General features: G+C 41.9%; 1 protein-coding gene across 1 annotated transcript; it reads right to left on the reverse strand.

The window, feature by feature from the left end:
* Window positions 1–790: 790 nt before the first annotated feature.
* On the reverse strand, window positions 791–23,711 carry POMC (proopiomelanocortin). Its single transcript, XM_078647136.1, has 3 exons — window positions 23,630–23,711; window positions 5,565–5,703; window positions 791–1,699 (listed from the first exon to the last, which is right to left on the reverse strand). The coding sequence occupies exons 2-3, from the start codon at window positions 5,691–5,693 to the stop codon at window positions 1,046–1,048; spliced, it is 783 nt and encodes a 260-aa protein (XP_078503262.1). The 5' UTR covers window positions 5,694–5,703; window positions 23,630–23,711; the 3' UTR covers window positions 791–1,045.

Below are 23,711 nucleotides of genomic sequence, written 5' to 3' on the forward strand. Positions count from 1 at the left end.
CTGTGTGTGATAGCCTGTGAGCGAAAGCAACATTGAACAAACTAAGAATGAGTGCTTGAGTCAGAGTCGGCCATTGCTAAATGAAATAGGAATAATAGTGCAGCTATGAAACCAGGGTCTTGAAGGAACCGCAAATTCCTGCAGATCTAGAGTATGTGCTATGGGATAGCCAGGTGCTAAAGTAACCCCATTTCATCAGCAGTGATGCTACCTTCCATGCACTGCAATTGACGCATTCTTTAGGTGGATGGACACAACTTCAGCATAAGGAAGCTTAAATAAAGAGGAAGATCAACAAGGTGGTGTAAACAAAGGCGCTCTGAGTATACTTCTTTTAAACTCATTTTTGTGATTACACAATCTCTTGCCAGCATAGTGCTGTCACTAGCATACCTAAAATGTGTTTAGCTTACACATGTGGGCATATGGTTGAGTGAACCCACTGTAATCTAGACCTGAACCCTTCAGCTTACACAGTAGCTTTGTATATGACACAAAAAAGCTCTCAGATAGCCTAGAAACATAGTTTTTTTAAGCCTCAGAATCAAATGTTGAATTTGATTAATCTGATTTGATTTTGCTTCCATAAATTGTTACAGATGTGACCATGTTAACAAGGGGGTGCAGAGTTATGTGTCTCACCATGTTTCCTGAAGTAACCACACAACACAGAAACAAACTAGTAAGGACATCTAGGAGACTAATTTAGCTTGCAAAAATGTATTTTCTTCCATTCATTTACAGTATTGTACAGTCTGTTGAATATCAAAATAATTTAGCCAACCAAAAAACTAGATGTTCACTCATAGAAGCTTATTATACTTTCCTTATGTACATCATTGCCATTTTTATTTTTATTACATTTTTTCTATTCATTCTCTGAAGGGTTATACATTCAAAAGTAAGAGAACATAAAGTCAGATTTCAGAAACAGCAAACCGTTCAGTAATATAACAGGAACTGGTCAAGGTAACTGTATTGATGTGAAGCGCGCTTGTAGTGTGCCTGAAGCTAGCTGTGAACTAAGACTCACTCTCAAAGCTCCCTACTGGCCTTTTTTGTGGGCGTTCTTGATGGCGTTTTTGAAAAGAGTCATTAGTGGTGTTTGACTCCGCTCAGGGGCCATGAACCCACCATAGCGTTTGTCCTTGGGTGGAGTTCCCCACCGGAAGTGATGCATCCTGTAGGTTCCGTCTTTTTTCTCTGCAAGGCCCATCATCACCTCGTTGTTTTCCAGGCCTTCTTGAGAGTCGTATTCAGGGTAGTCGAGCCCAAGAGCGAGGTCTCTTTTGAGATCCAAGGGATAGCTCTCGGAGGACTCGTCTTCAACGCCATTGGGGTACACCTTGATGGGCCGCCTCTTCCTGCCGACTGGTTTCCCCCACCGGAAGTGCTCCATGGAGTAGGAGCGTTTGTTGTCTTGCCTTTCCATGCCCTCGCCCTCTTTGCTGCTGTCGTGGGCGCCGCTGCTCTGGCTCTCTGATGTGGTGAAGACGCTGACCATTGGATTGCTGGGGAGATCTTCTCTCTTATTTCCTGCAGTGTTGCCGCTGGTGCTGTTCTTTCTACCGAACTTGTTCCAGCGGAAGTGGCTCATAACATATTTCCGAATGTTCTCTGACAGTGGTTGCATGTGACCATTACCAGGGTAGACGGGAGACTCGGCTGACAGTTCCACTTTACAAGCCTTGATACATTCCTGTGGAATATGAACAAGATTATTAGGAAATGCGAATGTGATGGTATACATTGAAAATTTCACTTGAGATATCTACTCTCATTGCAAAATGGGTTAGGAGAGTAGGGGCCAGATATACGCCGTTTTTGCGACTCGCAATTTGCGACTCGCTATTTGGCATGTACAACAGTGTCAGAGACACTGTTAGCAATTCATAGTGGGGTTGCAAAATGCGAGGCTCATGAATATTAATGAGCCACTCGCAATTTTCAACCCCATTGGAAATGGCAGGCCCGCCCAGCTATGGTGGCCTGCTGGGCTCAGCAGGCCACCATGCCTGGCCCTGCTTTTAAATAAAACATTTTTTTTTAATGCAGCCCGTTTTCCTTAAAGGAAAACGGGATGCATTTAAAAAACAGAAAATGAAACATTTTCGTTTCATTTTTTAAGGGCAGGTAGTGGTCCCTGGGAGCACTACCTGCCCTCTAAAAATATTTTCAGAGCCAGTCACAAAGGGATAGGTGTCCCCTGGGGATCCCTTCCCGTTTGTGACTCCATTACCACCCTCTTGAAGAGGGTGGTAATTTGCAAGTGTTTCGCGACTGAAATTCGGTCGCAAAACATTGGTACATGGCTATGCAATCCCTATGAGGAAGGGAATGCCCCTTCCTAATAGCAAGTCGCAAAATCTATTTAGCGAGTCGCAAATAAATTGCGACTCACTAAATAGGCTTCGTACATGGCCCATGAGGTTTCTGTATGTGCAAGCGGGTTGCAAACCTATTTGCGCATGCAAAAACGGGTCGTACATCTGGCCCTAGAACTATTGAAACACATCATTACCATGGCATAATTTATCCAGTAGAGACAACTAAAACTCAAGTGCTGTAACAATGAGAAATATTTTACCAGTTTTGTGAGATGGGCGTTTATACAGTAGAAGACATGACTGAAAAGTTTGTAACAGGAGTCTATATTGGTCACAGGAGTCTATATTGCTCACAGGAGTCTATATTGGTCAATATCAGCTGGGTTTGGCCTCATTTAGCAACTTGCTAATTTAGTGATATGACACCAATGGAAAATACAGAGATCTTCAATGTGTTTTGGAAGATGCTCATATGCTTCGCAGATACGATACTGACCTGAAACTCATTCATAGCATGTATGCATCTCAAATCCTAAGGCCTCTGTTACATTGACTAGGACCAAGCAACATCAAATGCAAACTGAATAGGCAAAGCTGAAAAGGAAGTAAGTGATATCTGACTGCCACCTAGTTGTCTTTGGATGAGGAGTCAACAAAACATGTAATGAAAGAGGTAGATGAAGTTGAAGAAGTGGCAACCATTAACTTATCTTTTGTGTTCAGTGCCATCGCTGGGTTGAGAGTGGTTCCAAAGATTTGGCAAGGGTGCTAAGGAGGTTAGACTGTTTTAGGGTAACTGGATGTGTTGAGATGCACAGCAGCCAGTGTTGCGCTTCGAACTGGCAGCACCAGCTCATTGTGGTAGTGTTTCTTCCCCTCAGGCCAACCTGGGGATAAGGTAATGTGTGCACTTTGGCTGGGGATGGAACTGGACTGTATTTGATCAACAGGATTGTGGTTGTCAAGACACGCTTGGTGTTGGACCAACAGAATGTTCACAAAGATTTAGATGAGGGAAGAGATGTTGGCAGTAGGCATGACGTGGTAAGGTGTTTTGGGAAGGAAAATAGGCTTTTATGGAGAGGTGTAATGATTACTTGCTTCTGCAGTTCTTTTTATTTGCTTCCCAATGAAGTGATCGATGGAGGCTAAGATGCACGTGCATGCATCAAGAAGTTTGTCTTGGATGAATCTTTGGGCTGTCAATAAGATGTTTCAGAATGGGTCTGACTTTGTGGTTCAGGTGGTGTTGTGAATCTAATGTCCTGTTAAATCATGTTACCCTGATATTAGTCATGAACAAGTCAGATGTTACATTGCACAATGCTTGAGATTGGTTGGCTGAAGATCTGATCAGGTGGGGTTCATCATCTAAGGAATAGTTTTGTAAAGTTAACAGGGTGATTATTTGCTTTAGTGACTCTTAAAGAGGCTATCCGGTGAATGATGTCACATTAGATCTATAAACCCAAGATGACATCATCAAATAAAGCAACATTCTAGACAAAGCTATGATTCTCAAATGAGCTATAACAGGAGCATAAAACAGTTGTAAGAAGCTGCTTTTACTTATTTTGAGTTCACTTGGGCGGTATTTAACAAAGCCAAAGCTGTAATACTGTGTGTCTATATTTTAAAAGAATAAATAATGGGCAACTGTGAATGATGGTTTCATGGAGCTATAATGCCCTTATCAGCTCCTGAAGGCATGATGGTCAGTCATGAGGCCAACATTTTTATCTGACCTTTTTTTTAAAATGGTAACAACTATTGCTGTAATACGTAACATGTACTATTTTAATTATGGATTTTCTGTTGGTTGAAATCTGTATTTAACAAACGATCTAATTTTTAAGAGTTCTGGAAGCTCCTGAGTGTCACCTGTTTCTGTGCACTGGGCAGGGGGCATGGTCTATAGCCATGCCTGTCCCACTGTTTACAGTATCTATTAGGAACAGGGCAGTGACTGTGGCCATGCCCGTTGGCAAGTACCTTTCCATGGCACTGTAAGTGCATGAGAAAAGTTCATAGATGCCATCTTGGTTGATTGGGAAACAAGGCATGTGTTACATTGTAATTGCTTACATGGATTTCATCAACATCTGAAAAGAGTTGGTCTTCAGAAATTCAATTCATTTTTTGTATATCTGCCCATGCAGTCCCATAGTTTATCAATGCTGCATCATTGCCCTTGCACATCCAGAAATTCTGGAGCTAGGCCTGCCTGCCATGGCCACTGAAACCCAAACAATGGCAACATAGGACCTGATTCACAAAGGTAAACAAACACTTTTGTGTACGTTTACAATTTCTTTTGTGTTCACAACTACGAGTTAACCACATCGCTGCGGCGGCTACTCCGCTGCAGCGCTAAGGGGGCGGGGGGGCGCGCGGCGGGCCCATGCTGGTGACGGAACCGCTCCGTCACCAGCCGCGGTTGAGCTGTGCTCATGACAGAGCGGTTCCGTCATGGCCCCGCCCGCTTAATAGAACGCGCCGCGCAGGCGCGGCGGGCGGGCCGTGACGGAACCGCTCCGTCATCAGCACAGCGCCACCGCAGCTGATGACGGAGTGGTTCCGTCACCAGCACGGAAAGAGTTAATAGTAAGTTTACAATTGGCGAGGTTCCACAGTCGGGTTGGAGAACTGGCTTCTCTTGTTGACTGGGGAAGCCTGAAATCTACTCCCTACATAAGAAGTGAACATGTTGGAAACCTCCGACACAAGCAGCCGAATGTGCTGCTTCCATGACGATCAAGGTATGGAAAGAGCATTGATGAGAAAGTCATAAATTGCTGGTCCTGATGATTGGGGCCCAGGATGAACTAACCTCCAGCATTTTGACATCTGTAGCCTTGTGGAAGAAGGGCTGATGCTACAACACAATCATCCACTGAAACTGCTAATGATTAATTAAAAGGAAAACTGTTATTGTTCATGAGCTAATCATCTACTGTGCAGTTCTTCATAGGGTTTTGATAGGACAAGACGAGGGCATTTAAACAGTGATATTGATGAATTTATTTATCTTCTGAGTCAGTTTCGTAGGCATCCAACTGCTGTGCCTCACCAAATCAATGGGTCAAGTCAATGAAATCTAAAGCAAAGTTCTAGTATGTAGTGGTGGAATGTAGCTTCTCTAGATAAGAGTATTTGCATGAATGGGAAGAGAAGATGAGTGGTACATATCATTCTTTAGAAGCAGAATTGTAGATTTGCTGTTGATGTTTGACTTACCAATACACTGCCCTCAGTAGCCAGGTCTCGGCATTTGTTGCTTTCCCAGCATTGGTTGTGGGCCAAGACCGTGTGGCATAATAAGGCTCCGAGTGTGGCAAGGACACCGCTCCATACTGGTCTTAACATTGTTGGGACCCTGAAAAGAAAAGAGACTGAAGTAAAGATAGTGTTTTACATAAACCCACACAGGGCGTCAGTGATGTCATCAATGATGTCATTTCAGATTACATCAGTGATGCCATCAATTATGTAATTTACATGCCATGAGTGATGTAATATGTGAAGTCAGAAGCAGTGCAGGGTGGAGGCTCAAGTTATAGTTAGCTCATTGAACTGTAACTGGGGAATTTCAGTGTTTGTTTTAGCTTTTTAAACATTGATTTTTACCTCATTTCAACACCAAACTATAACGTTACTTTAACCTCAGTTATTTTAGTAAATTTCTGGATTTTTTGCAATGAAAGGGAAGATCATATTGCCATACTTAACTATAATATCTCTTTAGGTTTGTTGTGAGTGGATTTCTTCAGGGTTTGAACATATTCAGCCAACCACCCCACTGTGCAGGGCCTCCGGCCATGCGCAGCAGGGGGTTGGCCAAGCCATTCCTCCATGGTTGGTTAACCCACTGCAGTCTGCCCTCCACGGTCCATTTGCTGTTCCTGCTTTTGTCCCGCCTACCCTCTGTCGCTATTCGTGTTCTCCTGCTCTTGGCTCCTACCCTTTGTGGTCAGCTTACTGCCCATGCCCACCTCCCCAGGCACCCGTTCTCTGTTTAAGTGCCCCTACCTCCTCTCTCTTCATGCTCTGCTGTGCTGCCACTGTCCTCTGTTGCTGCCCCTGCCCTGCTCGCACAGTTCAAATTGTTGTTCAATGTGAAAGTGTAGAGAGAACACCCTTAGCTTTGCATTGGACAAGCACACAGCCTTCTGATTGTTTTGACATTTACAGAAGTCGAGCTTCCGCTGGGGCCCCTGCTATATTCTTATTTGCAATTGCTTCCCATTGAGGTTTCTTTTCTGTGAATTGTGCATCTGTGCCAGAATGGGGAACCTGCCTCTTTCATTATCCAACAAACCATCTAGGTATCCCTACATTTTGAACCCCTTCATGCCCACCCTGAGCACTTCTTTCAATGTGAATCTCTCGAAAATGGCTGAATGGATTTACACCAAATATGGAAAAGCATTCTTTCTGAGTCAAGTTCTACCTTTTTGCCAAATCTGGTGCAATTCTGTGCAGCTGTTATTTCTGTATCACTTTCCAAAATTTTCGAAGGGAATTAACATGGGAAATTAATGCTTTGGGACTACCCCTTTTTCTTGGCCCTGCTTGACGGATTGGTGCAAACCTTTCCAGGAAGGAGCTGAGGTGGATTCACTTTTTGGGGGGAACTGTTTGTGAAGTTTTGTCAAATGGTGCCAATGAAATTAGAGAAACAAAAATGACTTCCTATGGAGCCTTGTACCTAACTACTGTGTAATATGTATATATTACACAGTATATAGGTAAAATGTAGGTAAGATATGTATCTTTATCCACTCTATAATGTATCTATAATTTATTTTTATTATTCTCGACCTTTTAACAATTAGAAAGAGTAGACTGTAGGCAACAGTTGTTATCGCTTGCCAGGACTGAAGATTTAGTGGAGTATGAGGCAGGTACTTTAAGGAGACAGATGCATCAGAGGTGCCAACCTCTTACTAAGTGCCTTCTCCTACATCAACTAGAGAGTATCTCTGATGGTGGAGCCTATGGGCCTCTTCACAGTCACTCTAAATGAGGGGCTATGTGGAAGTTGTGAAACAGAACATCCATTATGTTTGGCTGTGGCACATTTCTCCTGCCTATATATTATTGTGGCCATATTATTTTGCTAACAGCCCGTTCTCCAAATGAAGAACATACATATGCATCTGTCTCCTTATAGTACCTGCTTCATGCTTTGACTAAATCTTGAGTACTGGCAAGCAACATCAATTGTAGGCCTAGCATGTGGTAGACAGAGTTTGTATATCCACTTGAGGCCCTGTGGTAGTAGGGCATTTAAAGGTGTGAGATCGGGCAGATCATGTGCCCGTTTTGTGTAAGGCAGATGGGTATCTGGGTGAAACCAATAGTATGCAAATTGAGCCTGGGAAGCCAGAAAATAGGTTTGAAAATCAGGGAAGGCAAAACCACAGCATTCATGCGGCAGAGTAGGGTGTCCCAAGCGCTCTGGGGTCTACGACCAGCCCAGACTAATTTTAAGAGTAGTCTGCATAGTGAAGCAAAAAAGAGTTTGTTAAAGCGATGGGTATGTTTAGAAACAAGTGTAGAAAGCAGGGAAGTAGATTCATTTTTGTAATGACTATCCAGCTCACCATCAGGGCTGGACTGACTGTAGCTTGCATCGGGCGTTTGCCCGGGATGCTGGAGGGGTGGGGGCTGGTTTTGTTACTGGGGGGCGGTTTTGCAGCAATATCCTTAAGGGAAGGACTGTCTGCAGCATTCAAAGGATGCCGTGACAGACCCCTGACACTAACACTGCTTGCTGGTCGACTTTAAGTGACTTATCTAGCCACACGCCCAAGCTCTTTATTTTAGACTTCAGGACTGGGGGGCCCCCGACAGGTTGGCCATGCCCGTTTGAGCTCCTTATTGGAGGTGTTACCTAGATACATGATTTCAGTTTTGTCTCCATTAAGCCTGAGACACGAATGTTGCATCCAAGAAGCCACCTTCTCCAGGCAGGTTTCTATGTCGGATGCGTCATTAAGCGGGTGATTTAGAGATACCACCAGCTGAGTGTCATCTGCGTGACAACTTTACCCCCATACGGCTGGATGACCTCAGCCAATGGCCTCATATACACATTAAAAAGTGTGGGGCTCAGGGAGGATCCCTGAGGAACTCCATGCCTGAGAGGTAATGCCCTGGGGGTGGATTCCCCCACAAAAACCTGAGGAAGGATTGAATCCAAGAGATGGCTTCTCCCGAGACCCCAGCCCTCCTAAGACTCTCAATAAGGATATCAAAATTAACTGTGCCGAAAGGGCAACCATTACATGTACAATAACTCATAAGCAGTAGATGTTCCACGTGTAATACACAATTGTTTCACAACCTTTAAAATGCTTTTTGTACACAGGTACAAAAAATGTATGTAACACTACACAGAATATAACCAAACATGTTTTTTTCAGTACCTATTACGCAAGTGGCAAATATTGTGCAAACAAATGTTTGCATCGGCGCAAGTGTACATTATAGTGCTTTAAACAAGTTAATTTCTGCTTTGCCAGCTTGGCATTGCATGGCAAATGCCAACATTTAACCGCAAATAAAATATCACTCGTGGGGAAGAGGGGAAGAGAAGAGTGCCAGGGAAACTGAACAGATTTCCTCAAGAGAGGGTTAGTAGATTCCTGTCCCATGGATAAAGGTAAAACAAACATTAATAAAAATCAAACTCCAGTTGCCAGGAGATCTTCACAGACATGCAACTCAGGATAAATTATTCATGACCATGCATTCAATAATATGGTGCTTCAAGAGGGTGGAAGTGGCTATCCAGTTCACCACAAACCCATATAGGTTCCAAATACAATTGATTCCCTCGAGCACATGATTATATCATGCAAAGGGTTCCAATCAATTCCAAAGTCCAGTATTTAACCCAAATCTTGTTTATTTGATGAATGTGCACTCAGTCATTCAGTTGTTCCATTTCAATAAATCATGTTTAAACCAACATGTGTTTCGTTATCCAACTTCATCTGGACTAGAAACCTTATGCAATTACTTTACTTTTTCTTAAAAGACAGAGATCCTTTCCACCTTATGATCAAGACTCAGTATACACTGAGTGTGTCATACTACCCAAATCAAATAAGTGCTCAAAATACATAGTGATAAGACCACAATCAATCACAATGTCGGATCGCACTTGAGTGCTAATATTTCAATTAATTCTCCATGCTATCTAGACACTCCAGATAATTCTAGCTGTGGTGCAACTACCAAAACACAAGAGTGTTCTTCAAACAATCATCAACAGAAAACATGCATCCCAATGTCCCAAGGTGAGCATCCTTCTCTGTTATAATAGATTGCATCCAATATTTAGTGCTCACCTCTACAATATCCAAAACAAAGTCCTCTAAACTCCAAAATATACCAAATCATCACCTACATGATTCTATCTCTTCGAAATTCAGATTTTTACACTGTACAAGTACCACCACATGCATTCCATAGCATATAAACCATGCAAAGTGAGTCCCCTATAAATGTCATATGCAACAAGTATTCTCTACTGGTCCTCGATTTCAAGTTCAAGGCAAGCTCAAACTTAGCTCCACTCCAAGGTAAACCTACAGAGTACAGTATAAGCATTCAGTAATCTGCCCTAAACAAATACACATAACCATCACAATCTACACGCACGGCACCAAATCTCACAACTCACCCCCTTCCAGTATATAGGAGGTCTAAAGATTCCTAAGAAATGCATGTATTGGGTGTACGATGTGAGTGACTTATTGGATGAATGTTATATATGCGCCCACGTGCCATTCTAGTCCAATGTAACCTCTGCTGTGTTTCCTGCATGGAAGCCATCCTTAAGTGTCTACCTTAACTCTTCTTAAGATTTGCTATTAACCATTACCCCATTAAAAGTCACCATTCTTTCTGTTGCTAAAAAATATTCCAAATGTCAGGTAAAAGACACAAATTAAACTTAAAAGGTGTCAATTGTAACTCTCCCCTGTGTGAAACAAAGTAGTACGTAAAATTAGGTGTATGCCACCTTATACTGATTAACTATCATATACTCTACACCTAAAACCTATGTCAAATTATTATAATTTCATTCTTTGGCATACATATCCCTGGAAGAGGATTATTACAAATCTCACCACACACATTTTGACTGGGAGATCTTTCTGACCTAATGTCCTTCATTTTATGTTATTTATCTCAGCTCACTCCCATGACCAGAGAGTTTAATTTAGCATACAAATATATGTGAGCCTTTTAAATGCTACTTAGATATGAGCATATCTCCTAAGTAACAATTCAACCTGCAGATATATACTATGTCCTCATCATATTCTCCCACATCCAACATCCCACTAATTAAAATTGACCAGTAGGAAGCTCATACAAAACTTAATTCTACCATTAACCGAAATCACTACTCCTCAAAAATGATCAGTGTTTCTGTCAATGGCTTTCCCATTTGTAATCATATTAGATAGTGTCCTAGAAACAGCTTCCAATTCTCAAATGTTGAACATGTTATCTATACCCTATCTAATTCCCTGTTTTGGTAGTTAAGCCACTTACATTAGATGCTATAAATCAACCACTGGTAATCAGCCTCAATTTACACAAACCTGTCATACATGTAATATCTTATTAGTTGTTACTCATATCTATTATCAATAATACTCTAAGTCAAAACCTAATCACCAAAGAAATATTTTAAATCATGGTCTATATTTAAGGGCATACCTACTTTTTACAATGTCATTATCCAACAGGCTTGTAAAAGATTTAGACTTAATCCTCTATCTCCCCCTCTCGGGTGTATGTGTGCCTCCTCAATACCATAAAATTGAAGTGCTGCAATAGGATTCCTTGAATCCCCAGTTTTCACTGCCCCTAGATGTTCCATATCTCTTTCTCTTAAAAGCCTAATGGTACTTTTAACATAGATCATACAACAAGAACATGTTAGTATGCACACAACATATCTTTGTCTGGCAAGTAATATTCATCCTGATTTTATAGTCAGCACTCCCATTGTAGCTAAATGTTGTTGCTTTATCAACCTCAAATTTACATAAGCTACAACATCCCAATTTTTTTTTTAAAACCCTCACTTCTCAAGCTAGCCAATTCTTTTGCGACTTTGAAAAGATTGGAACACTTTGTAGGATACAGTACCAGTTACACACCTGAATACAACAATAAGCAACTGAAAGTTTACCAGTTAACCTTTTTACTAAACAGCACAATACATAGTTTATTTGTATATTTAAACAATTATATTGAGTTTTTCAGGATGGAAAAACAAGACATTTACACGATAGGCATACACACCTAATTTCAGCGAATTAGCATGAATTGCAAGTTATAATTCTTATCTACTAATCATGTAACTACTTCCACACGGCTTTACAGATGTGTTTAAATGTCATTATATATATGAAGAAAATACACCAGCAATTGATGGGATACTGAAGTGAAATGGTTCTTAACCTGTGGTCTGAGGACTCCTAGGAGTCTGTGAGGCCTACTCAGGGGGTCCGCGACTGTGTTCCAAAATTAAATTATATTAAAATTAATACATTAAAATTAATAAAGTATATAATAATAAAGAAGCAAATTTGGAAATATGAAAACGTTTTATATATTTGATTGCGTATTAAACAAAATAATTCATTATTTGAGCATTTCTTTGGGGGTATACCTGTGTTTGTATTTTTGTGCATTATTTTGAGGTTGAAATCATAGAAATAGCTTAGGGTGGGGTTCCCCAGCTTCTGGTAATGACTCAGTGGAGGTTCCGCCGAATCCAGTGTTGATTCAATGGTGGTCCACAGAAGTCAAAAGGTTAAGAACTGTTGCCCTAATGAATATAAAGAAATAGATTACACTAACTGAACATTAACTTTAAACTCTGTTCCCCACCCCCTTCACCCTCATGTAGTGCTTTTAGCAACTGTAGATCATTTTGAGCTAGGAAGAAAATTGTTTATTGAACTTGGCAAATCATGCAACCTATGGTGCATGATTATTGTGTCCTAATCCACTGTTAGTGTATAATTTTTTTAGGAGTATGGCTCATAAGTACCCATATTGTAATATCTAATTTTGAATGCTATGCTACAAAAATACTTTAGCATAAATATTGATGACCAAATTATCGACATGGTAAATATATGTAAGTAAATATCAGTTTACCATACTTAATTCCACATATATGAACTTTCAGGGTATGAATAGCTTCAAGATGAGACACATAGATGTGGAATTAAGAGTAGTAAAGCTATGCTAACCAATATGTCCTTATCTCCACAATATTTGGGTTGCATACTTTTGCAATGATACACCTGTAGTTAGTATGCTGACAAACAACTTCCGGTTGCAAATGATACCTCTTAAATACACTTGGTTTTGCAAGCTCTATATCTTTTGAAAATAAATCTTATTTTCTCTTGTACTTTTATGAAGAGAATCTATGAAGACCATCAATGGAATATATACTCTCAGAGTTACTGTTGCTGAAGAGTGGAACCCGTACCAGTTTGGTGGTACTGGGTGACTGCATGCTTTTAAAGCCAATACAATGATGAACTTTGTGTATGTTTTGTGCACATGGTGGCTCACATTTGGCATTGTTGTTGCAAAAAGATTATGGGGCATATTACCAACAAATAGTGATAATTATCGCTAAATGCGCTTAGCGCATTTTTTTTTATCGCCGGATTTTATCGCAGAGATAACGTGGTATTAGCAACGTTTATCTCTGAAGCGATTAAATATCCGGCGATAGCGGCTCAATGCGTGAATATCACTGGAAATCCAGTGATATTCAGGCATTAACGCTAATGGGGACTTAACCTGAATATCCACCTCCCATTGGATATACAGGTTAAGTCATGGTCTGACTAGGAGTTAGGTTCTGGCGATATTTGTGCTTAGCGCAATTTTTTTATCACTTCACCTGCCTTGCTAATAGGCGATAGCTGTGTTAGCGATTGCTTTCAGTCGCTAACAGGTTGGGTACGCCCACTTTGCATGTCATTAGCGATAAATATCACCCCAAACCTGTAGCTATCGCCTATAAGCTGTCACTAACTGCTGCTGATAAAAATATCGCTGCTTTAGCGGGGAAAAGTCCTTCTAAAGCAGCGATATCACCCTTGCTAATATGCCCCTATGTTTTCTGGAGTAAAATCGTTTTTTTATGGTTCCCTTCAATTAATTCCCTTGAATGTGTAATTTACTAGCATTGCTGAAGTCTGGGCAGTGAAAGACTACTAATCAGCCTCTGACTGTATGTGCTCTTTGCCCAAAACATGGTGCTAGGAAGGCAGACACTACATGGCATATTTGTGACTAGGACAGAATTTACCACTTGCCCGCCATTTGACTATTCTGTTCGCATTGAACTCCGTACGTTGAGATAAAAGTTTAGTCAATTGTAAAAAGTGGAATTATTGTCCAATATAGTAAGTGGACACTTTATCATTTGAAAGGTTGATTAATGATGAGATCTGCAAATTGTATTTGTTTTTATGTATAGAAATAGGATATTAGATTGCCTCTGATACATGTATTTATACTCTTCCCATTCCTGCAGTTGGAAAAACAGCCGCACATTTAGAGGGAGAACAAGTATTCATCCACTCAAGATGGAAAGAAAGGTGATGAATTACTGTCACTGGAGTAGACTTTTTGGAAGGTAAATTGTTACACTGTGGGACATACTCAGACACAAAGTAGCTCTTGAAACCTCCTCTGTATTTGAAATGCAGATTGAATCGTGTTTTACAAAGAAGAACTACATTTTTGCTAGAAGTGTTCGTATGTGAGTAGTTAAGCTATGAGGTGGGGCATACAAAAGTCATTTTTGTTTTACAAACAAATGACGCTATAAAAATGTATTTACCCAGCCGATAAAAAAATCATAGCACAGCACCTATCAGTAGGAAGAAAGATGAACTCAACATATTTTTAAAAATGTAGTCTATCGATATGTTAGAAAAATGACTTCAGAATACCCACATTTTACTTCTATTGATGCCAAAGTATATTATGTGATTGCTAGTCATGGCTAACAAATAAAAGAAAAACTGCAATAAAAGAAAAACTCAAAATGTTAAATTAATGTTTGTATTAGATCACATTAAACTACATATTTATGAAAACAATCTTAAAATGTCAGATTGTGGAACATAATTTCATGTGTGTCTTTCTGTGTCAGTTGGGGTGCACATGAAATTCCTAGGAGTTCCAACTACCACATTGAGCATTACTGCAACACCTATAATCCTATGGTCAGAAATTAGAGTTTCCAACTATGTCAACATTATGCCAAAACTCGCAGTAAGGTCCTAGAAGGTTTGTTTTGAAATGAGGAAAGTAAGAACATGCAGGCATCTCTAATTAGTTGCATGAGATGTACCTGACCGAGCCTTATAGGGGATTACATTCTGGAAACATCCAATCCTGTGAGTCCTATCTAGGATGTGCAAAATTCCTCAGCATTGTCTGTACCACGTTTGTCCACTTTTTATAATTTTGTAAACTTTATGACTCTACCTAGTTGAAGGAAATTTTTAAAAAAATATGATTGTAATTGTAAATGTATTTATATAGAACTTATGACCCCTGACGAGACAATGAAACACTTTTTATGGCGAGTAGCACTCTACTCCGGAACCCAAGATTAGTAACTAGTAGGTTAGGTGAAACTCCCCTCCAAAGTAGGTTTAGTTTGAGAAAAAATCCTCAGCCCTCATTTTAGCAGTAAACAAATTGCCTCCAAAATGTTTTGGTGAAGTTCACAAAATTAACTTCTTTGAGAATTTGAGTAGTTATGAATTTAGCACCCCTCTAGTCTTGCTCTCATCTCAACAGGGTAACTAATCTCTGGGCCTGGCATTGCGTCCATTTTTTACTTTGTTCAGCGCCTGTGTATGAGGTATGCATGCGCTATAAGACTGTAAGATGTATCAGTCTGTATGAGTAGTTACATAAATAATTTAAATAGCACTTACTCATTTTTTTATTACATGTATTATTAGCACTACTCATCCCAATGCAAGGTGTTCGAGCACTTCACATCACGTGAACACATTATTCATTGACAATAAATCAAACCTGTAAAAAAATGTGCAGGAAATGTTATATATGACATTGAGGGTTATAAGGTGTAGGAGTCACATAACAACTCTACTGGTAGGCATTACATGCTAAAGATGTGGAGTAGGGAGAAACACAGGATTTTCAATGTTGCACAATGGTTGGGGATCTCAGTATTAATAACACTATGGCCCAGATGCATGAAGCTAAAAACCGCTCGCAAAGGGGCAGATTCTCAGAATCCGCCCCTTTGCAACCGGTATTTTTGCATTTGGGATGCATCATCCCAAATGCAAAAATCGCAATTTAAGAAATCGCAAACCTGCGATTACTTAAATTGCTATTGCAGTTAAGGAATCTCAAATTGAGATTCCTTAAATGCAATGCATTAAAGTTAAAAAAATCGCGATTTCGCTAATAGGGGGCGCAAATTTCCACGAAGTTGACCTTCATGGTAATTTGCAAAAACTTTGAAAAATGCACTAAAGTGCATTTTTCAAAGTTCCATTTTACACACAGACAGGCCCTTAGGGCATGTGTGTGCAAGATGTACCCATATGCAGATTTCAGTGGTGCAACAAGGTGTCTCTAATTGGGAATCGCAAATTGAGATTGTCTTCCCATTCATTCCTATGGGCCTGTAGGTCCATAGGATTGAATGGGGAGGTATTCCTTAATTGCGACTCGCAATTTGCGAATCGCAATTAAGGAATTTTAAGAAATCGCTATTTTTTTAAGCGATTTTTTCATGCATAGCATTTTGCTATTCCATATAAGCGAATCCTTATTTTTCGCTAATAAGGAATCGCAAAATGGATGCTTGATGCATCTGGGGGTATATTACTACCCAAAACACTTTCAGCAATTTTAGGATAATAACATATTAAAGGGAAATAAAAAACCTGCCTGGAAGTTTGCATGTAGCTCCTCGATGCAGGGGCCGGGCTATAGCTCACAGTGCTGTATTAAAATGGCAACTTATGAACTGCAGGTAATAGAAGGATCTCTTTGTCAGAGGAAGTCATCCACTTATGTAGCTACATAAAATACAAATCTGGTATCTGAATGTTACATGATGCGCTTTACAACAGGCGCATTAACCCGTTATGCTACTTCCTGAGTCCAAACTTTGGCACAGATCTCTCCATGAAGTGCATTAACCACCAATTATTTTACCATTATTATCCCCACAAATCTGCTGAGCAAGCACACAAATATCTCTACAGCAGGTGCTTTAACCCCCTAATACATTGTTAAATGCATCCTTTTGAGACCAGTGAGGTCTGCCAGAATAGACTGTATCTCAGACCCGTTTCCGCTCTGCATTACATGCAGTGTGTAAATGTTTTCACACTGCATGCACTTGGGTCGCTGATCCCTACTGCTCCAAGTTGCAGGGGCTGAAGAAAGGTTTGCACACAGCGTGTACTTGCAGCCCCTCTGCTCCGCATTACATGCAGTGCGCATGCGCTTTGCATATAATTGTATCTTGAACCCATTTCTGCTCCCCACTATATCCAGTGCGCAAATGTCCCGCTTTCTGCTTCATATTATAATGGTACAAAAAAAATACACTTTACTAAAAGTGGAAGTGTATTTGGCGTATTAAACACGTATTTAGAGGAGTTCTTTTTTAGCTGATGCCAGATTGGTTTAATGTAACATTTTGTCGCACTTCGGCCTTCAGTTCGTATATTTGACAATAGTAAAGTAAATAAAAGAAATGATGGAAAGTTTAGGATTTAGCTCAGAAGTCATGTACGCCAACTCTAGAGATGTTTTGACAAAGTAATACAATTTTTAAAAAAACAAGATCATGGAATTAATCGCGCATTCTGAGGAATGGAGCACACCTATTTGTCTACTACCAAACCACTATGGTTACTTCTTTATGTTAAGGCATAAACGTTCTCTGAACCGAGGATAACTAAGTGTTATTGCCCTTTATTCAGTGCATTACCAGTGGTTAATGCCTTCTAAAGAGGACATAAATGTTGACCAAAGTTATTCAGCAGTTGTTGGCACCCGGTGACATGTGGGCATTAAAGCCATTAGCTTCACAGGTGAAACACGCTTAATATCTAGGGCACATTCCTGCAACAGGCAGGGTCAGCATTCTAAGAATTCTGATTGGCCGAGCCAATCCCAGCATTCCATCAAGGGTACCAATGAGTAATCCTGGCTCTCCAGGTTGGGACCTCTGAGGACACAAAAACAGGATGTGGCAGCCTTCATTGTTATAACATTTTACATCTGGGTTGCTGGCAAATATTATAAGGGGGTGTGGTGTTCGGGGCCGACATGCACAACACGAGCACAGCGAGTAACGATACTGAACTGATCCAGGTCACGTGTAGATACACACGGCCCCTTTTATTAGCAGGCGTCACCTCACTCGTGTGTTGGATGGGTATGGGGTGGGTGTAAGCAGGTCTTTAAGTGGGAAGAAAAAATTAGGGGGTCTCCCGTAGGGGCATGGCCAAGGTAATTATGGGTGTGGCTTAAAACAGTGTGCTGCCTCACTGGTATTTTGTTGCTTCTATTCAATCAGATATATACAACAAGTAACATTACACCTACAACAAGCCAGGACTATTGGCTTTGTCAATGGTTGTAAATTGCATAAGATAAATCAGCAAAAACTATGACTTCGTTGTACATAATATTGAAAATGCTTGGGTTCTTGTGGGCAAGGTTGTGGCTAAGGCTAGACCTACCGACTTTCGAGCTGAGAAAGCAGGTTGGAGTCTCACGTTGGCTCAACATCTTGTGACTCAAAACGTGAATATGTCCTTGTGTAATGTAACTGGTGCTCATGTTTGCTCCAAGTTTGTGCTATATAAATGCATACAGTTATACACTGACTAGTTGTATTTTTGTAGAGGCGGAAATGTGCCTCATGATCTTCAGGGGTAGAGGGGCTTGTAGTCACACCTTCGTCAAAGCACACCTCTTGGCAAATCACCTGTTGGCACCCCTGGAGACCGCATCTCCATAACTGCATTATTAAGTATTAGGTGTATGCACATTAGTTGTGCACCTCATTGTTTCCTATCCATAGGATTCCTTAGGAGTGGTACACAAGGGTCTGGCCCTTCTGTGGCCCTGAAGAAGAGCTTTTAGGGGATAGCTCAAAATATGTCGACCCAATACTAGGGACACCATACTCATCATAGTTAGGTTTTTCCCTATTACTAACCCCTGATTTTAAACATACCAACTAGGAGCAGGAATAAAATATTAGCTCACTAGCTAGGCATGTTAACATATTTGTTTCCCACTCCACATCGCTGCACCACACATAGTTTCAAATCCAAGTGCTCCTATGTAGTTTTGCACGTCGCAGCACGCCTCAATCCACAGAGGACCCCAGTGATGAAGCATGCCTCCTAGGGGCAACCCTGATGGGTGAGGGGACTCTAAAAAGGATTTTTTCTTTCTGGAAAGAGGGTTTTTCACACACGTCCAGTGGAATCCCTGTTCCGCCTATGGTTAGGTTTCTCATTCCGTTATTCCAGATGTTGTGGAACTGCTTGCAAATAGTCATCTGTTTGTAAATCATGTCACAGCACAGAGCTGTTGTTGTCACAGCCTCAAAACGAGAGCCATAGTGTAGGAAAATCTCTTTCATATGAAAACCCTTCACAGAGATGAAGTAATTGAGTGCCTAAACTGGATCCCCTCCATTGCATTCTGGTACTTGTTGTTCTGCACTTATAAAGGTGTAAACAAGACTGCAGGTGCCAAGGGCAAGGAAAGCCTGGGGCTGGACGAGCGTCCCCAAGTCCAGCATCATGAGCTGTGAATCCTGCGGGTATGCTGCCATCAAGCGTGGTAACAAGCCCTGCGCATTGCTTTGACCGTTCCCAACCCCTGTCTCAATGCCTTTGCAGCATGCTAAGAGATCTCGGTAAGGGAGCATCGCTCAGCGTCCCTGCCTCGTTCACAGACAGCGGGGCTGCTTCAACGAAGCATTTATGAGCATGGGAAGTAGTACTACAGAATTGCTCTTTGCAGGGCCGTTTCTAGCTATTTTGCCGCCCTAGGCGAGAATTGAAAAATGCACCCCCTCCTTTTACTACTATCACTCTCTCCCTCTGTCATCCAGGCTAGAAGAATTAATGCAGTAGACATTCCCAAAGTCATCATTTTTGCCGCACTCCCCCTTTTGCCGCCCTAGGCGGCCGCCTAGTCTTGCCTAATGGTAGAAACACCCCTGGCTCTTTGCATACTCTTTGTGAGTCGTCACCGAGATGCCCAACTCTCTGATAGCAGAAGTGCAAATTTAGATGTCTTCTACTTGTATATGAATATTCCCTGAACATTGATATATTGTTCCCACTTTATATGTTTTGGGATCAATTCACAAAGGTATTTTTGAGTACAGAAAAGTGTAACAAATGAGTACTAATTTACGTACGCTAAATTGTCTTTTCGAATAGGCCCCATGACTGCTTAGGTTTAGACCTAGGACCTGTAAAGCTGTGCCTATTTCATATGGTTTACAAAAGTGACTTCAGAGCAAACTTTGAGTCTCGTAGTTTCTTTGGCTTCAACCTGCCAGCCCTAGTAGTAGGGAATGGGATTATCAGTATCGAGTAGGTAACCTGTAGTTGTTGGGTTAGTGTAATTGTACACAGGGCTTTAAGTGGGATGAAAAAACTGGGGCGGGGGTGGCCGATGTACTTAGAACGAGGCTTAAAACGCATAAGCTAAAAATCTGTGCTTAGCATAGTGTGCTGCCCGACTGGTAATTTGCTGCTTCTGTCATTGCATATAGATATATAAAACAACAAGTAAACAATACACCTACTACAAGCCAGGATTATTAGCTTTGCCAATGGTTGTTAGTTTCATAAGATAATAAGCAACGACTACGGCTTCATTGTATAGAATATTGTAAATGCTTCAGTTCTGAAATGACGAGACTGTGAGAGAACTATTACGAGTCTCTTTTAATTTACATAACAGGCAGTGAAGAGTGGCACTCCTGCAGAGTTAAGATTTTTTTTCACCCTGAGGGTGAGGGCAAAAATGGAGTGCCCGTAGGGCACCATGTCAGCAGCTGCCTTTTAGAACTGCCGGGGCTGAGCACTAGCAGGACCCGGCCCACTTAAAGCCCTGATGGTACATTTATTTTCTTGTAGATGGAATACATTTAGCCATGTGTATAAAACCTTCCCCTAGCACCAAATGCCTCCCCCCAGCCCCTGGCAAAGGTGCTCTTTGGGGTACCTTCCCACACTCATTCACCTCTTACACCTGCTTGGAATAGGATTGATTTATGAAGTTCAACAAGAGTGGGAAAATACTTATGCACAGTGTCTGTAAACGAAGACAACCACTGTACTCCATGCCAACATTACATAGTTTTGAAACCTGGACTTTCTTGTGACAACCTAAAGTATTCTGTGTGTTGCTGTCTTGGTCTGTTTCCATTGGGACTATTAGATTCCTAGGTTGAAAACTGACAACCTGAAGTAGAGTCTGTGATGACACACGGTGAGACAGGACCCCTTGTGACTACTGATGTTCACCTGTGCCACCTCCCATTGCATTTAGATGGGAGTACCATTTTCCTGCAGCCAAACCTCACTTTTTATCGAAGAAAATCACACAAAATTGCAGAATGTTGTCAGTAGTAACCATCACCTGCAACAATAAAAGTCCTCAATCCCTGACGTTGGGTCTGTGATTTGAAGACAGGGAAGCATCTTTTGAGGTACCCGATTGAGCACATGCAAAAGATCTTTAGACTCAGCCACAGAATGTCTGCGCCTCTGCGGCAAGTGAATAAAACCCTTTTTGGTTAGACACAAATGAATTTTGGTGCCTGATGAGTTCCCAGGGTTGTTGAAAAAGAACTCTCCGAGCTTTTGACACAAACACACACCTGGAGTCACTTCATGAATCTGACAAGTGACCCCTTTTCATACACTTGACACTAAATTGATAGCACTCAAGGATGCTTATCCAACAATCAACCACTGCACTAGTTACAATACTACATAGGGTCCGTGACTGACTACACACAACACGTTTGCCAAGGACACAAACTGAATATTTGACCAGTTGCTTCTTGAAGTCAAACAGGAGGTATTTGTATGGGTGAGCAGTAGCGGCTGGTGTCGTGAAAAAGTGGTGAAGCAGCGCACGGGCCAGTAACAAAACAAAACAAAATGTGCCCGCTGCTCACCTCTATTCTGCTCACCGCTCTCTGCGCACAAGCTGAGGCTCCCAGGCTCCCCTGCCCAATCCAGGCGTTGCTCTAATGGTGGTAATACCCATGAGAGCAGCGTCAGGATTGGGCAGAGCGGGCTGGTTTTGCCCGCCATGGGGTGCCGGGAGCCTGTGCCTGCTGTTGTTTTCCACCCAGCAACACAGCTGGGTCGGAGCGATGTCAGTGCGCGTCGGTTTGGCCGTCCTAAGACAGCCGGCCAAACCAAGATGCACAGTGACAGCAGTGCCAACCACTCCTCCGCCTCCTCCTCCCTGCTGCTGTCATCACGATGGTCCTGCCCCCAAGACTCGCCGCCCGCCATGAAGAAAAAGAAAATGATAATTAAACTGTTGTATTATCATTTTATTTTTCGTTTTGCTCTGAAGGCAACGGGCGACGCTCATCCGCGTAGGAGCCGCTGCTGTGGGTGAGTGTCAAGGAGAGCAGTGCTGGAGTGGCCCCATCCGTGAGTCGCACTGAGAAGCACCTCTAAATCCGCCAGGCTTATATAAGAGCAGGTGTGGGACCCCTTCTCTGTGACTATCACTTGAACCCTCTACGCAACAGCCGAGTTTTTGATCACGTTCTCTCGTCATACACTACCAGGGCCAGATCACCTAAAGTCATCGCTAAGGGCCGGATTCACAAAGGTAAACTTACACTTTTGTCTAAGTGCACTATTTTTCTGTATTCACGATTTAATAGTAACTTTACGACTGCAGAGACTTCGCAGTTGGAGGGGAGAACTCTGCACATAAAAAGAGAGTCTTATCCTATCTTTTAATTTGCGTAGATCTCTGCCCTGACTGTGAATCAGGCGCACCGTCTTCGCCACAGTATTGGGCTGACTGGTATGTTAAATAGCTGATGGGGTGGAGCAGCGCTCTCTTACCACCTTAGACTGTGGTAAACCACTCCTTGTCACACAAACTTCAAAGGCTTGTGCTGCCAATGGCTGGAAATATAGTTGCATTTGTTGAAATATCTAAAGTAAGCAATAAAACATAACACAATAGCATTCACAAAGAAACATAACGACACAACTAAACCATAACAGGGCACACCACAGCAAAACACTCAAAACAGGGCACAAGACAGCATCCACAGTACAAAACAACAATATCACAGTGCATTAATGCAGAAATAAACACGAAGCAGCTCGAAAAGCAACAGAACCCATCACCAACACAACAAAATGCATCCGAACAAATATGCACCAACTTTTCTGCCACAAACTACCACCTCCAGAGCCTGGTTTCATAAAAGAGTGAAAAAAGGTGTTTGCACCAAAAACTACCTTAACACCACAGACATAAAATGACACCAGTCAAAAATGTTTTAGGGTTCGGTCCCCAATACCTTGTCCGGAATCCTGGTGAGTCCCTTAGAGGTGTTAATAGTGGTGTTAGCAGACACATTTCAGATACATTTGGAAACAACCCTGCTTGTGTGTTTTTATACAAATGTTGGGTGTCTCTGGCTCAGAATGTGCCAAGGCGTCGGGTTAAACTTGCCCGTGTCGTGATGCTGGTGAACTTTGGCAAGAACCCTTTTTTTGTGTTCTTTGGTTATGTGCACCCACCCCCTGCCCCCCAGTCTGATATCTTCAGAGAACAGACTGTTTTTCCGCCTGTGCACTGCAATGTTCAAGAATGGCAGACCACGCCAGTTGCTTTCACTTGGGTAAGTAGAAAAGCATTCTTTCCTCGTTTTCTCTTTATGAGAAACCAAGGCCTTTCCCAGCTCTTGAAGAAGTGAAGAGAGTGCGGACAAAGAGCTGGCGGGGGCAGCCTGCTTCGGCAGCCCACCCACCGAATAACCTCACAGCTCCTTTGTGCATTGCCCTGTGGATCAACACATGCACTGAGCTTCAATGCGTGATCGATGCAAAACATTGTCAGCCTGAAAAGGTCACAGCATCCAGCGCCTTGTACCCAGAGCCAAGCATAGGAGGCGCGGGGCGCTAGAGGGGGCTTACCTGCTGGTGATGGGGAGTCTGGCCTCCCTCGGACTCTCTCCGCCTTCTCGTCTCTCTCGTTCTTCCTCTTCTCTCCCCTTCT

The sequence above is a fragment of the Lissotriton helveticus genome, chromosome 6 (genome assembly GCF_964261635.1).
Source record: "Lissotriton helveticus chromosome 6, aLisHel1.1, whole genome shotgun sequence".
NCBI classification, from domain to species: Eukaryota; Metazoa; Chordata; class Amphibia; order Caudata; family Salamandridae; genus Lissotriton; species Lissotriton helveticus.